Here is a 16345-nt window from a genome sequence, read left to right as displayed (position 1 = left end):
TTGCCCTGACAGTTCTGCCGTAGGCATGCATTGGAATTCTGGCCTTTGGCTGAAAAGGTCTACATTCTCTTATCACAGATCTGTCAGTGCTGTTTGATCAGAAATGTTAATAAATGTGTCACGGTGTGCTGGTACTGCTCTTTACTGTTGCTCGGTTATCTGGGTAGGTTCCTTTGCTAAAACTGTTGGGTGACCCGGGGAATGATGTCTTGTGTGTCCACAAAAGAAGAGAATGTATGTACTATTAGGCCTGAACTCAATGTTCTTGGAGTACTGACTGTCTAAGGAGTGTCTGTGTGCATCAGTGGACCCAGTGGGTCAGTGTTACCGCTATCTCTCTGTAGCTGGGTGTAATTGTCCATCAGCCAGCATCAGTTTTGTGGGAGGTAAGGGAAAGCTAAATATGGCCCCTGGACTTCTTTTGTTGTGGGGAGCTGAACTTTCAGTTAACCTTTTTGATGTAACCTGTTCATTGCATTGCAAGTGTGCAACAAACTGCAGATGAGGAAAGTCGGTTGTGTGTATGTGTGGTTTTCTTCTTTTTTTTTTTTTTTTTTTTTTTTTTTGTGTGTGTAAACGTGAGCCCAGTGACTGTTTTGTTTGCTGTTCTGATAGTCTTGATCAAAGTTTAGATCTGGGCGGAAAACTTTTTTTTTTTTTTTTTTTTAGGACAATTCAGGGCTTTTCCTGTGTATCAGAAACCATGGTCAAGCCTGAGCTCTTTGTTGAAGTGAGGTGGATTTTTGTATCAGGAAATAAGGCTAACATGAGAAGACTGTGTTTCTGTCTCTGAGGGCTGGTAAAGTAGGTTGTCCTAGCAGGCAATGTGCCACGGTCCTAATCGGGGGATAGAAATCTGGTCCCGGTGTAATGGAGAAGTAGGTGGGGGAAGGGTTTTTCAACTGGTGGTGGGGCAGATACTGTATTGCAGTATAAAACCAAATATTTTCTTCATTGTTTTCCTACCAACAACTGTTATACAGTATACTGAAGTATTACAGTATAGTATAGAGTATACTGAAGTACATGCTATTGTCAGTAAGCTTGGGAAGCATTTGTCAGTGTATTGTAAACTAACAAAAAATCTTTATGCTGTTGACTTCAATGAACTCCACAGAACAATGGGTTTTTACTCTAGATTGTTGTTTCTTTCATTGCAATTCTGGACCTTGCTGGTGTACCCCAAGGTCTTTGGTCTTTGTTCCATTTTGCTTGCCCATGTGATGTGGCCACGTTAGTCTGTTGGTACATGTGCTGGATTTGTGTGATTATGCACTACCCTGCATCCTTTTCAATGCAGAAGAGTCTTTAAATATGACTGGAATGTAGGGGTAGTGGCTTGAGCTGTTGATCTGGGTTTGGTTGGACTGTGGACATCACAGATAATTCAATACTAGGAAGTGACCCATGCAGCAGTGCTTTCATTCCTCTAGAGTGCAACAGCTTTCCAAGAGCTCAGTGCCTATGACAACCTAAGTCAGAAATGGTGACTTTCAGATCACGCAGTGACCCCACTCCCACCTGCATAGGCTCGTATTCTTTCTTCTCTAATCTGTTGCAGTCCCTCCTGATAGAAGTGGATGCAGGACTTTCCTGTCATCCTCAGGCAATGAGACTGCAGTGGAGGGAGAGTGCAGAGAGGTCTGCCAGTAGGATGTGGCCACCTTGCCGCAGTAGCTTCTCTGCGGTCTACAGCAAATGCAGGGGTGTGTGTCACCACAGCCTGGTTTGGAGAGACAGATTTTATTCTCTGCTGCAAACTGTGGGAATCGCTTGAATTAAGGCTGCTGGTTTACATTTCAGGAGAGACCAAGCTGCTGTAACACTTGAGCATTGTCCCTAATTGGAATTACTTTAATAATTGGCCATCTGTAAAATTGCAAGATATGCAAGTAACTTCTGACTTGCAGAAATGTTAATATGTGTTATGATATGGACTTCAGGCATTTTAGGTAAAGGAATGGACAAACTGTTCTAGGAAGAGGACATTTAGTTTTGCCCGGCGGCAGATTTGTCAATGTCACATGTTCAGTGAACTGAATTATCCTTGGTATCGTCACACAGACCAGTTGTCGCTTAGTTGGGGCACAGTGAAGGTTGTTGTTGTGCTCAGTCCTCACAGTCATATTTGTGATTGCTCTGCTGGAATAATTGCACAGGACATGCTTAACATTTTGAGGAAAAAAAAAAAAAGGCGAAAGTTTACTTTTTCTGGTACATGAATGGAAAATGCTACACCTTTTTGACTTTGAATCTGTATAAAGAAGTATTGTTGGAGAATTAAAATGCTAAAAGCAATAGTAAAGTACAATGTGAAAGGATGATCAGTAATACACGGCTGTGGTGGAATTTATGATTTAAAAAGACCGCTATGATTTAAAAAAAACATGGAAAAATTAGGCTTCAGCCATTGTTGGTTGCTCAACAATTACAGACATCAACTGAATAATTTAGAAAATTGAAAATTGGTTATTGGCTGCATAACTGCTTCCCTTTCTTTCTTGTAGTGATTACGTAACATGCTGCACATTTTCACTAACTGCCCCATCACTGCTGTAATCTACTTTGATTCTTCAGTGTCCTTCCACTAACTTCTCTTCTCAGTTTTTGGCTTAGTTTTTCTTTTTTCTCAATTTTTTGAAAATATGGCAACAATCACATACCATTGCCATACCAAACACACATTGTTACCCATGTTCTGTAGTGCATTTTACACTTGGTGATTGCTTCCCATTTCCTGAGGAGGATGTGGGGAGAGGTGGAAATTAAAGGCCTGGCTCACGACATGGCAACCGCCAGACTGTAGAGTTTGAAGAAACATTGTCTCTCCAATGAGGTGGAGACAGCGGCAACTGATTATTGCAGTTTTCTTTGGCGTTTCCCCTTCTGTTTTTCTTCAAAGGCAGGATTTACAACTCCTGAACCAGGGGATGGGATCAAGCCATTGTTACTGAAGTTGGGCTTTGAAGCATAGCATTAGGGGTGGGGCTTCATCTTTCTTGTCTGTTTGCTTTTGTCACAGTGAAGACATCTTGCTGTGCCCTTTATACCTGGAGCACCTTTCTTGATGTGAGCTGCGAAGATGAAACCATCTTCGTTCTACTCTGAGTTTATACCCTGAATCTCTCACATATAAGGTTTTAAATGGACAACTGGTAGCTTTGTGGTTAGAGCTACTGCCTTTGGATCTAAAGGTTGCAGGTTTGATCCCTACCTCTGGCTGTAGTACCCTTGAGTAAGATACTTACTCTACATTGTTCCAGTAAAATTACCCAGCTGTATAAATGGGTAAATGATTGTAAGCATGTAGTAATTGTGACCTTAGCATAGTAAGTGAAATTGGAGAAAAGCATCAGCTAATTGAATAAATGTAAATTAGGACCAGGTACTGAGTGCTTATTTTCTTTCCAGTGGAGCTTCTTCACTCATTTGTATCATTCTTTAATGTCCTCCTCTGTGCAGAATCTTGAGTTAATGTCCTTCACTAGATGAGCTTTTAAAATATACTAAGCTCATGTCCGTCACCATATTATTGAAAATACATTCCAGCAGAGTACTTTTGACATGGGTCAACCACACTGTCTAGGATAGGGACACTGTCCCTGGTGTGTGTGTCTTTGTGAATGCACTTTCTAGAAGAACAGAAGATATAGTGCACTTTTGATTGGGCTGTACCTTGGGCATGCACAGCAGGCTAATGGAGTCACTCTTGGGCTGGACAGGCATACTTGTTGTTAGCCAGCAGTTGCCATAGATGCTGTGTCAACTTCTCTGCAAGAAGACAGCCAAGACTGTAAATCCTGGCATCCAATTCTGGGTTGCTAAGCTCACCACTTCATTCAAGTCTTGTTCTTTGTATGGTCAGATATAACTGAGTTCAATGTTTTGAATATGTGACAGTTTTTTTCACTGGTTTATCTTATATGTATTTTTTTTTTTTTTTTTGGGTATATTGCTAAGACTTGTCAGTGTTACAGCTGATCCCCAGGTGCAGTGAACTGGACTGTGTTCTGACACAAACAGCTCTGTGTGGGGAATGACTGGACCTTCCAGTGTGCGATAATGAGCACTGATTGCCTTCGTTGCTGCATCCCTCAGACACAACAGGGCTAGCTTTGTGTCTGGATTTATTCCTGCTAGACATGGGATGCTTGCACAAGGCTTGGATCAGAGCCTTGTTGGCATTATTGGAACTCAGTGTATTTGAAAGACCATGCCAGCAGTTACCCAGAGAAAGAGGGCTGAGAGAGGGGGTTGGGGCTTTCCATCCCAGTCGTCTCTTGCCTGTTGTATTACTGTAGCCCCTAAATCACTACACATGAATTTTTTTTTTTTTTTGTGTTGGATGCCACTCACTTAACTGAGAGGGCATTTACTTTTTGAAAGTCTGTGATATGTTGCTGGTCTTAAAAGGACAGAAATCATTGTGTTGCTCATGGGTGCCCCCCATTCTCTTTCCCTGGCCACCAGCAGTTGATCCCAAGGAGTAGGAAAGCAGTTTTGCAATGTTATGGGAAGTGTTTCTAAATAATAAGGATACAGTTTTCTTTTCAGACTCATTACAATATCAGGTAAACGTTTATAGGGTAAGAACATTACATTGATTCATTTAGCTGACACTTTTTTCCAAATCAAATTACAGTTTTATGCTACTTGTGATTATTTAGCCCTTTATGCAGCTTGGTAATTTTACTGGGTCGATTAAGGGTAAATACCTTGCTCAAGGGTATTACAGATGGGGGTGGGATTCAAGACTTTGAGTCCAAAAGCAGGTGCTCTAACCACTACGCTACCAGCTTTTCCAAATTTCCCCAAAATTACCAACAAAGTAGTTATTGAAAAGTTTTAAACTTGTCTCTCCCAAGTCAGAGTGCTGTCATATCAGAGTCTGTCAGAGTCCAAGCCAGGATATTTAGCAAGATGTATTTTAGGCTTGAAGGAGTCCATATCTACATTTATAATTGAAGCTCCTCTACATTAAGTTAAAAATGAAATTTCTGTGAGTGCGTAACTTGGTGGAATGATTCTTAATGACTGAAAGTCCGAGAGCAAAATCTGGACTTCCATCATTCAGTATTGATGAGCAGTGAAACACACTGGCCTGATGAGTTTCTTTGACAGCTTGCTTTGTCTGGTCTAATGATGGAAGATACTGCCGAAGAAATGTCCTGAAGTTGGTCTTCAAGCTATTTTTGATGCAGCATCTTGGATTTGGTCCTCATCAGAGGGTGGTTAGTGTGCTGTCAATGCCCTCTGCTGCTGGTTGTGGATTGTATGTGTGGTTTGGATGAAAGTGATTTGAATGTGAGCTTTTCCCTGGGGCATCGCAAGGCTGACTACCACGTGGGCTGCTGCATGCCCTCACTCAGAGGGACCTGGCTGCAAACCGCCTGTGCAGATAGCACAAGTGCTGCGAGACTGGACTTCCTGCTTTCAGGCTTCGCCTGTTGTGTCCAAAGGGAGACTGTGTCAACATTCCTATGCCAAGGTTTTTGCCTGCATGTAACTCTACATTGACTCCTTGATAACTCTCATATACTTTAGACCTGAAACTCAATGTGACATTCCCTCAGCCTGCATTTTGTCATACTGGACAGAACTCTTTCTTTAGGAGTCCTTTAGAGGCCTATGTTTAAATAATATTTTTAATCAGCTTTCCCTATAGGACACCCCAGAGGCCCTGGGATGGGTTGACACATTAAGTTGTTGGCAAAGTTTTGATATAAAGCAAGTTATTCTTTTGGCATGAGCAAAAAGTCTGTTGTGCAATGGGTAGTATTTATAATGAGAAATGTGAATTTTGTTTCACATTTTTAATTAGTCATGTCAGTAATGTTCACAGCATTTCCCATTGTTGTTTGAATGCTGTACTTTAAAAGCAGTATGTGTGATGGATAAATTGATCCCCACCGTTTGCAAGTAAATCTCTATCTATATTGAAGCTCACTTTGCAAATCACACACACGCGTAATGTATACAGTCGTTGTTCTGAGTGCTGTCGTGGCAAGCCAGATCCTAACCAGGCAACACAGGATGCAGGGCTGAAGTGGGAGGGACACACCCAGGACAGGAGACCAGTCTGTTGCAAGGCACCCCAAGCAGGACATGAACCCCAGACCCACCGCAGAGCTAGCCCCGCTCACACCCGCTGCGCCACCGCACGCCCTCACTTGGCAAATGTTCTTTTCAACTCTCCAGTAGCATCCTGCAGCATATGAAGAGTATTGGTTGTCATACAGCCCTCCAGCAGTGAACATACGTAATTTGCAGGCTCTAATATGATTTCCATTTGCTGTATGGGGGTCAGCGTTGCAGTCGTTGCGAGCCTTTATACAAGGAAGAGGGGTGTGGATTGGGGAGGAGCTGGCAGAGGGTGTGGCCATTGTGGATTGCCAATGAACTGTCTTATGAATCCTGACTTTCCCCTGGACTTGGGTGGACATCTGCCTGGCTTTGAGCTAAGTGGGGAGGTGTGTTGAGGAGCACCTTCAGTAGTAAATCAGCAGGAACACACACTATGTGGAGTTGAATAGTGAAGACTGCCAAGAGAAGACCCAGAAAGGGAGAACGGTGAGCTCCCGGCAAGGGAGACGGGGAGTGAGGACGGGAGACTGCTTTTGTCCTTCTGCAACCAAGAGGAGACCAGGGATGAACAGAACAGGAGAGTGAGAGTTGCTCCTATCAGCTGCTGTCACAGCACGGCCTGTCTTCTCTCACTGCATGCCTTATCTACTCCCTCGCCACAGTCGCGCCTGGAGAGTCTCATTCCAGAGGGGGCTGGTGACGCACCCCTGCTCGCGCCCCCCCCACCCCCCTCCTCCTCCCCTCCTCCTCCTCCACTTGCTGAGAAAGACTCGCTTCTCCTAGGCAGCGCAGAAAGCTGCCAGCTCCACGTCCGCCTGCTTGTCCGCCGACCTGCCTGCCGCCGCCTCTCTGCGGCTCCATGAAGAGGTTCTTCACCATGGTGCTCCACAGCCTGGTCAGCCTCTCCAAGGACAAGGCCCGGCCACAGAGGAAGGAGTGCAAGCGGGGACGGGTGATGCGCAGGGGGGCCAAGGTGAAGGGTGGGCGTCTTCTCTCCTCTCTACAGCCCTTATCCTGGACTGAGTGGTTATCTGTCTTAGACTTTCTCGTGTGTATGTGTGAGAGAGAGCGAGACACTTATTTTAGCTTTTGGTCTATTGGTCTGAAAAAGCAGAAAGACCCGTAAGTACTTGTGTGTTGGGGGATTGTCAAGTGCGATGTGTTGAAATGCAGAACTTAGACCAGTTTTATTGTTTGTCCTGTAATGTTTAAGGTTAGAACTGAGGAAGGGTAAGCTGTTCCTGAGTCAGGTAGAACAGTGTGTGTCGAGAGCTGCCAGCGTAAAGGAAATTGGCGTGCGAATACAAGTGTGAAGGGCTGATGGATCTGACCTCTCTTCCTCTCCATTCCTGTGAAGTTTGCAGTTGAGCTTGGATGTGATCAGCAGTGATTTGAGTGTAAGGAGCTGCTGCCATAGTACCTCTCTCACTATGGAATGTGTTTTCAGTGTTTCTGGTCTGGGGATATGATAGCTGTTGTAATGTCTCCGTGTGGGGGGAGGTTGACCACCATACTAGTCTCAATATGTTTGTGGTCTTCAATACGTGAGCAGTGCCCTGCAGTTTTGCTGGGGGTTGTTGTGCAGGTGGTTCACAGTGCTAACAGCAGCCGAGAGCTTAGCCCCATTGTACAGCAACATACAGTCCCTCTGACTTCTCTCTTGCTTCTTGTTACTCCTGTCATCTTCTCACCATGAGAGATCCTATCTTTATAAATTAAGGGGTGAGTTTATCTGGGTTCTGCTAAATTTATATCATGGGATTAAAATTGTATAAATATGAATCAGAAGATGATCATATAAATTATTCTAAAATAAACTGAGTCTCAACATTTCCTGCAACCATACCACATTTCAATGCATATTGCATGTTAAGAAATGTGGCCACTGTGAAACATAATAATTTTATATACCTTATTTTCAACTGTCGTAACTCTTCCATGTTTTATGGGTACAGGATTAGGGAGAACTTCAGTCTCTGAGAGACGGAAATGTCTTTGTCCTCTGATAATGACAGACTAGCAGAAAGGAAAAGATTAAGCTCTCAGCAAAGTGCTTTCTAATACAGCTGGTAACAGTGGTTAGAGCTGCTGTTGTTGGACCCAGAGGTCCCAGGTTCAAATCCCACCTCCAGGTGTAATGCCCTTGGGCAAGGCACTTACCATAAATCACTCCAGTAAAGTTACCCGGCTGTGTAAATAATTCTAAGTATCTTAAAATTTTAAGTCACTTTGGAGAAAAGTGTCAGCTAAATGAATAAATGTAAGTGTAATGCCTTGTCACATCCTTGACAATCGCAACCCAATTTATCAAACCTGTACATCTCCAGAAAAAAGAGACTTGCCTAAATTTGTGTCATGGGGGTAAGCGGTGTCTTGTCAATGATTTTCTTTTTTTTTTTTTTTTTTTTGCAAAGTTGTGTGCCACAGTCTGGCATAGTGGCCTTCAGTTCAGTTGTCCTCACTGTGTACGTGCTTTTGTGTCTGCGTGCATGCACTCTTGTGTTGAAGCTCACCTGTCTTCCAGCGTTATAAAAAATTGAACGCAGTGCATTATGTTCATCAGGCCGTGCCCTGAGGACCCCCCAGGCTTTCCTGGCTGGGGTTGTGTGAATACATATAGGTTGGTCCCTGCACATCACTTCAGCAGGGCCTTACCTCCAGTGTTTAGGATTACTGCTGCAAGTGTCTGAACACCCATCTTTTAAACATATTAGCTATGCAGGTCTCAAGTAACATTGTCTTTTTGGTGTACATTGGTAAGGGAAACTAGCTGATGCTTAAAAATACTCTTTATCTGACTCTCTTATCCAAATTATTGCACATTTCCAGAGGTACTTATTTTACTTCTGGGTTAAGCGTCTTTCTCCAGGATTCAACAGCCTTTCTTTCTTCTGAGAGTTGGACCACCACTCCTTTACCAGAGGATGTGTTTAGTAGTGTCCATGCAGGGGAAGTGCCAGTGCAGTTTGTGCCATACACTCCCTCTGCAGGGCTCCAAGAAGGGGCACTGTGGAAATAATCCACCACCACAGTAGAACAGATGTGTGCGGTCTGTGAAAGTGTTTTCACTTGAACTGAGGCCCCCTGTAGAGAGCCCAAGTTTACATTTAGCTAATCAGATTACTGTCACTCAGGGCTTTAATTCCAGCCCAGTGGGGTTCTGCCATCCCCATCTGTACGAGTGGATTTTGTACATGAAAACGAAAGGTGAAAAATCAATCATGGTGGAAGAGGATTGAGGGTGTGTCAGTGAGTTGGTGCCGCCCTAAAGGGGAGAATTGAGTAGCTAAGGGGAGGTGCAGTTGCATGAAGGGTGCATGCTGGATTCTTTCTGTGTTGTGATTAACAATCTGTGTGATTCCCACACCACACTTGCAAGTTTTTCACGGGATAGAGGGTGCTATTCTCCTAGGGACGTGCAATGTGCCTGTCTTGTTCTCGCTCTGTACCTGTTGCCTGTGGACTTTGCAGGTACCCATTCCCCCACTGAGGATCAGTTCTGTCTGCCCACGGTGCATTGTCTTCTTGTTGCTGTAGAAACGGGGATGTAGAGTTGCAGGAAATGCCGTAAAAACTAGTATGAACAACAGATGGATGTGCCAGGGGTAGGGTTTGAGAAAGGATTTAATGCATGTGTACGTCACAGATTAAGTGCACGTGTGGTTCAAATCCACTGCAGAAAAACATTTCCAAGTACCTGCTTTGTAATCCGACAAGTGTTTTTTTTTCTGGCAGAGGTGTGTGCATCTGAGAAACCTGCTGCGCAAGCTGACAGAGCTCAATTTGTGGAGCTATAATAAGGGGTGTGACATTGTTAATACGTGCATCTTGACTGTCTTTAGACGAATCTGTTCTGGTGTGATTATAAATTACTGAAAGCATAAATACCTTTTGGCAGGGCTGGCACCTGACATCACATCCGTTTCCGCCTGGGACCACAGGTGAGAGGCCAACCACGTGCAACAGAGGTCCTGTGTGTGAAAAGTTCCCCCATCTTTCACTTCTGGAGCATGCCACTTGAAGCTATGGGTGGGGAATTCCTTGAAACTGAGGAATGGCCTGGAAAAACTTGCTTAAAGTAGATGGGACTATTCTGTTAACCTCATTCTGAAAGAACTGAAGATGATCCATGAGCTATTTCTAACCACGCTCTGCATTCGGTTTCATTAGTTCTACACTGGAGACCTTTCAAGTAGCGCTGTGGGCTCAGCCTGTGAAGGCTGCACTAAGTCATTAGCGTCAGCCGAAATCCTGCACTTGGCAGCGTTCCACCGTGGAATGCGGGGCTAAAGCTGGCCAGGTTATTTGTCTTTTATAAAATGACTGTCTCCCTGTAGATAGTGAGGAAAGAATGGCACCGCAGGATACTTGGTAGGATTACAGAAAACTTCAAGACAGTGAAATCTTCTCGCAGCTCATTGTAATGCTGTAGTAATGTTAATCAAGGTGCTTTACCTGAACTGATACTGTTTTTAAGAAAAGAAAAAAAAAATTACCCTGCTTTATAAATTGGTAAATAGGTTTGTACATTAAAACTACTTACAACTAACGTCAAGTTGCCTTGGAGAAAGACACAAGGAAAAATAAATATAATGACAGGCATTTCATTCTTTTGGATGACTCGGTTAAAACTGCTCTTGAATGATTGTCAACCATGCAGATTGTCTAGAGCAGGGTGTGAAGCCAAGCAACAGTTCCTGCTTTCCGAGTTTTACGCATCCGCAATTGTTGAACCGTGTGGTTGGCTGTGCAAAAGCTTTTGTTGCCTTCAGTCCAGCTATGGATCTGCTGTCTGAGCTGCTTTTAAGTGCACACCGCACGTACATGTTGTCTATTTGCCTTCACATTGGATGTATCCCTTCTTACCCTATGGGCTCTGGAGATTTCGCTTAGTGTGTTGGAGAGTGGGTAGTACGAATTCATGCCTCCCAGGACTCTTGTTGCTCTTTCTTTTTACAGTCTCACTCCTGTGATTGTCTTTTCCACCTCTTTTGTTCCTCCGCCCCTTGTTTGTAGGGTGGGATCAAGAAGAGCTGGGTTAATCTTTTACCACAGTGTGTTTAAACCTTTCCCTTGAGAACGGTTTGGGGATGGTGGTGTCCTTTTCAAGACCCAACGTGCATTCCATGCTCCAGTGGGTGTTAGGATATCCTTGTAGTGGAATCACTTGGTATGCAAGTGAAAGAAATTGTGTGTGTATTATGCAAATAAGTAAGCCTAGTACAGAAACGGTGTCTCCAAACAATTAAAATCAGAGGCACAAGCAGAATCTGCGGTTTCCGGCACTCTCAGGAACAGGAATTCCCAGGTGGATTTTACTATGCCCCCTCTCCTCTCACAGTATGCAGCAGTAAACGGGGGAGCACTGGGAGCGCTCGGCTGGGGAATAGACGGGAAATTACGAGGTAACCAGCAACCCTGGTGCTGCCGTAGCCTGCGCCAACATGTCATTTCCCACAGAGTTCAAAGCTGGCACAGCCTCAAAGGCAGAGGCATGGAGAGGTGGGCTTTGGGTATGGGATCTGGGCTCCACTCCTCACCATAATATCCTGAGTCTGGTAGTTGCTGTGAGGACAGAGCCAGTGGGGGAGTGCAGTAGTGTTAGTGAAGTATTTTTCAGTGAGTGTGTGAGTGTGTGAGTGTGTGAGAGAGAGAGAGAGAGAGAGAGAGAGAGAGAGAGAGAGAGACTCATCCCCTCTCTGGCTTCTCGACTCTCACCCAGATGATCCTGACCGTGTACCTGAGTGACAGCGAGCAGGCTGTGACCGAGGTTCCCATTACACCTGAGACGACGTGCCGAGATGTGGTGGAGTTCTGCAAGGAAGCGGGAGAGACCGGCTGCCACCTGGCCGAAGTGTGGCGGGGCAACGGTAAGATCTGTCTGTGTGTGTGCGTGCACGCTCGCTCACTCATTCAGTCACTCACTCACACTGGGTTTGTGATGAAGCTTTCCATGACATTTTTACAGCTGGAGACGCAGCAGTCATAATGCAGAAAGAATGTCCTGTTTGTCTGCTTGCCATGAGTAATATTATTTAATAAAGCTGTATACGCCCCGTGCTAATTGGAACCGCCTGTAAGGGTGTAGCTGGTGACCCCTGCTGGACATGGAAACACGTACGGCTTTATTCCTCTGGACCTTTTAAATATTTGGCCCAGACTACAAACAGAAATGTTCCTTCGGGTCCTGGTGCCCTACACATCCCCTTCATGACTGTTTAACTCGTTTTCTTTCAGGTCATTTTCAGTGTTGCTGTACCGCAGTCCCTTTTCTCCACTGTACTGTTGCTGTTCCAGTTACCGGTTAAGATGGGTTGAGCGGTACAGATGTTGTGTTGTCTTATTTGTTTACAGAGGACTTTGTCTTTTTCACTCTGACATTGCCAGGAAGCATATATACTCTATTCAACAGAGGCTCAATGTAGTGCTACCCTGAGGGGTGCTGTCTCAAGTCTGTGAAGTGTGCGCACAAGGCAGCTATAGCAATCTGCGGGGATCAGCAGTGTGGGTCCATCTAGGGACTCGCTGTCACTCTCACTGCTAAATGAACACTGCATCCTGGTCTACTGCCCAGGACAGGGAGACTTTTGTTTCAAAATAAGGGAATGAGGAGAAGCCTGAGAAACTCTACATTGTCATTGCTGCATGAGAAGTTCAGTACAACACTTTACTGCTAGCCTAGAGCAGTCTCCAGCATGGTGTTTGTCAGACTCCACATTTCAACCTTGACTATCAATGTGTGTCATGCACTGCTGAATGACTGGAGAGACTTTCCATTCTTCTATTGCCTCCCAGCCCACCTTACCTAAATCTGAGGTGTGCAGATATGCCACTGAATCAGTTTTTTTTGCTTTTCCTGACACATCTACTAATTTTGCTGGTTTGCCTTTTACCTGAAATAATTGATGAAATCAGGGACTCATCTGGAGCTAACTCAGTGGTGAATCTATAGTAATGATTTGTTTCTCCTTTCATTTAGAGTTTATATTTTATATTTTACTTCTAAAAGAGTACATTGTACTGTTTTTCGAGATGCGATAAATAACAGGGCCTTCATCTGCAATCCTTCCCACTTCCATGCCACCTCCCCCCCCCACTATCATGTGCGACAAGCCCTCCTCACAGCTCACCTCCATTGTGGTTCATCAAAGTCCCTTTATTCTTCTCATCTCTGGGTCTGTAAGACTCTGGTGTGAGTTAAAGAGCCTCTCCCACATTATGAAAGCTCACATGGGCTGCAACTGTCACTGTCTTCCATGCACAGTGTAACGCAGGCAACTGCGCAGTAATCAGGACAGTAACCAGCGTGGTGCTTGCCGTTACTGGCACCTTCACTCTCTGGAAATATGCCGTGGAACCTCCATTTATCCCAAGTGTTCTTGGAGAAGCTTTGATACAGTTATAGTTCTGACACTTTTCTAGGGAGCCAGTTTGTCAGCTAAGGGAAAGACAACAAAATAAAGAAACGTAGGCAGGTTGTGTGTGTGTGTGTGTGTGTGTGTGTGTGAGAGAGGTTTGAGACCACTCAGCAGGAAGAGAGCTGCTCCTCCTTTGTTGGGGGCCCCCATCTTTCCACCCCAGCACATTCCACTGATGGGATGGCCTAGGTTAGATCCTCCCTGCCTGCCTTCCTGCTCTTTATTGTGGTTCTGTTTCATCTTCCCTTGGGATTCAGCCCCTCTGGCCAGAGGCTCCACCCCCACATCATGACACACACTTCTTATCTGATCAGGATGGGGGAGGGGGCTGTGCAGATTTAGTTGAGGAAAAAATGGTCGGCCACCCTCATCTTACATGATGTCTCGCTCTGAATGGCAGAAAGTCAGTCAAATTAACATTGACCTCTTCTTCTTTCTCATTTTCACAGAGAGAGCCATCCCTTTTGACCATATGATGTATGAACATCTGCAGAAGTGGGGGCCCCGGAAGCAAGAGGTGAAATTCTTCCTGCGACATGAGGACACGCCCACAGAGAGTAGTGACCAGGGTCAGTACAAGAGCCACTGATGCCCGCTTGATCAGTCTTTTCTTTGCCCCAATGATTTACTCCAACACACCAAGACAAAGGAGGTGGCTCAGAAAATCCAACACTATGATATCAAGTGACCCCAACAGGTGCTGTTCAGGTGCATTTGGGTACTGGGTGGCTTCTACAAATGAGCTTAATGGTGTGAAATGTTCTCTTTGTTGCCGTTTCTCAGTGGAGGGGTTATAGAAGGCTGTTGTTTTTCCATGAGATGTTGCATGTTAGTATGAAAGGGAATGGCTCTGATTGCCCCAGGGGTACTTATGTAACTAATCAGCTTTGTTGATGATTGCGCTTCTCGCCATTGACCCCTGCACAGCTCAGCAGCTGACCCCTGCTGGGGTCCCGTGGACATGTGGGTGGGATTTACTCTTGGGGCACACAGCAAGTTGACAGTCTCCAGCAGAGGGCGGTAGCTTGGTTCACCTCACGGTGAGCATCAGGCCATCACATGCTGGGAAGTAAGCCACCTTTCCAGTCCTGCCCTCCCTGTCCCATTCAGCACTGGCATGCCTCACTATGGGATGGTGTTGCACATAGCTGTGGGGGGGGGCTGCACAAGCCTGTTACTTGTTGCCCACATGAAGGGATTATGTACATGTGCTAGCCCAGGATTTTGGGTATTAAGGGTGAACCTGGGGTTATTTATAGAAGAACAACATGAAAAAACATATTTCTCTACCTGAATGATAGAGGGAACCCAGGCCTAGACAGTAGGGGTAAACAGACACTAAACAGACACTCAGAATCACATAGTTACTACAGACCACCAGATATGATATTTTGGAAAACTGTGGTTTGACTGTATGCCAAAGATGACATCATAATGGTTAACCGAGGTCAGGGCTGCAGTCATCCATTGCATGGCCATGAGAGTAGGATCTCTGTAAGACAATGCAAATGAATGGATACCTGTTCCGTTACCTGCCCTTAGGTGACCTTAATCTTCTCTGGCCAGAAGGTGACTTAGTAGACTGAAGGAGCTTATTTTAATGTGTGTGTGCTTGTGGCTGTGCATACGTGTCTGTGTGTGAGGTGCTCGCTGCTGGCATTTCTTGTAGCCCATGTCGCTCCTCTTTGGCTATGGGCCTTTTGTACAAGTGCCCATACAATCTTTTAGGCCCTCTTGTTGATCCTGCCAGTACTAGTTGTGGCGATTACATAATCCCTTGGTGGCCCCCCGAGGAACGCTCATTCAGATGCTCCTGTGCTCATTACATAAACGCATCTTTTTTGTGCAATTGTCTTTCTTCCGCTTCTCTAACACTAAAGATGGGACTGCCTGATTGGGTTTCCCCACGGGTGGTTCAGAGTCCTGCAAAGACTAGATCTCCCTGAAATAAAGGAGTGAGTCAGTCCAGTGCTGAAGCTTGGGTTATGGAGCTGACATATCCTGGGACTGAAGTAGAGCCAGTTTTTGTTTTAGAAGGTAAATTTGTTTGCATCTAGTTATGTAGTCCATTTTCTGTTATTTCTGTTTCTTCTGTATATTTTTGGTTTCTTGTGCGTGTTGTGCGTCTCTTTTTGTTCTGGTGTTGTCCCTGGATTATCTTCACCTCTTTCCCTGCCTAACTTTCTCTTCCTAAGAGATGTAGCTTCTTTTGTGGAGTTCCTACAGAAGGATAGGGTACACGTGCTAGGTTTTACCGTGGTTCGCTTGTTCCTCGCTCCTTGACTGCAATCCTGCCTGCTCTGAAATTTCTGTCGGAGTGACCAGCCACAGGACAGGAGGAAGACGAGTGTTTCTGCTTGTTGCAAACCACGCAGTTGGCAAGATGATGTAGCCTGCTCTCTGATTTCATGTCCTTTGTTCAGATACATTTGAATTACTGTGCTACTTTTCTGTGAATGTGCGTAGCTTGCTTTCAGCTGTGTGTGTATTTGCATCCTGTTGACCATATGCGCTGGGTTTGCAGGGAACCAGCCAGGCCAGGACCTGTCCAGCCGCAAGAGTGGGAGCAACCCGGAGAAGCACTCTGAGAACGGGGTACGTGTACACAACAGACTCATACACATGTGGGTGGGGTTGTGTAAACACTGCTTAAATACCTGTGCTCAGCTGTACTCCTGGAGAAACACCCCCCCCCCATATGCTCCAGCTGCGTTCAGAGAGACCTGGTACTGGGTAACTGCATCCTGTGGGATAAGAGTTTGGATGAGACTCAAGAGTAAATCGTGCATGATGCTGGACATGTGGAGCCTCACACACCACTGCCACTGCTCCCTCACATCCCC

General features: G+C 45.2%; 1 protein-coding gene across 6 annotated transcripts in view; it reads left to right on the top strand.

Annotated features, from left to right (window-relative positions):
* The window catches only part of ppp1r13ba (protein phosphatase 1, regulatory subunit 13Ba), a 43988-nt gene that overhangs the window by 5194 nt on the left and 22449 nt on the right, over positions 1-16345 (top strand). For 2 of the 6 annotated variants that reach the window (XM_018727643.2, XM_018727642.2), the window contains exons 1-4: positions 6861-7057; positions 11807-11954; positions 13952-14071; positions 16027-16097. In XM_018727643.2, coding sequence (XP_018583159.1) covers positions 6944-7057; positions 11807-11954; positions 13952-14071; positions 16027-16097 — 453 coding nt within the window. In that variant the 5' untranslated portion in view covers positions 6861-6943. Of the gene's footprint in view, positions 1-6860; positions 7058-11806; positions 11955-13951; positions 14072-16026; positions 16098-16345 lie in introns of those variants that run through there. The other 4 variants (XM_018727644.2, XM_018727646.2, XM_018727647.2 and 1 more) reach the window with 4 other exon arrangements.

The sequence above is a fragment of the Scleropages formosus genome, chromosome 15, assembly GCF_900964775.1.
Source record: "Scleropages formosus chromosome 15, fSclFor1.1, whole genome shotgun sequence".
Taxonomy (NCBI): Eukaryota; Metazoa; Chordata; class Actinopteri; order Osteoglossiformes; family Osteoglossidae; genus Scleropages; species Scleropages formosus.
This window is presented reverse-complemented; position numbering and strand designations above follow the sequence as displayed.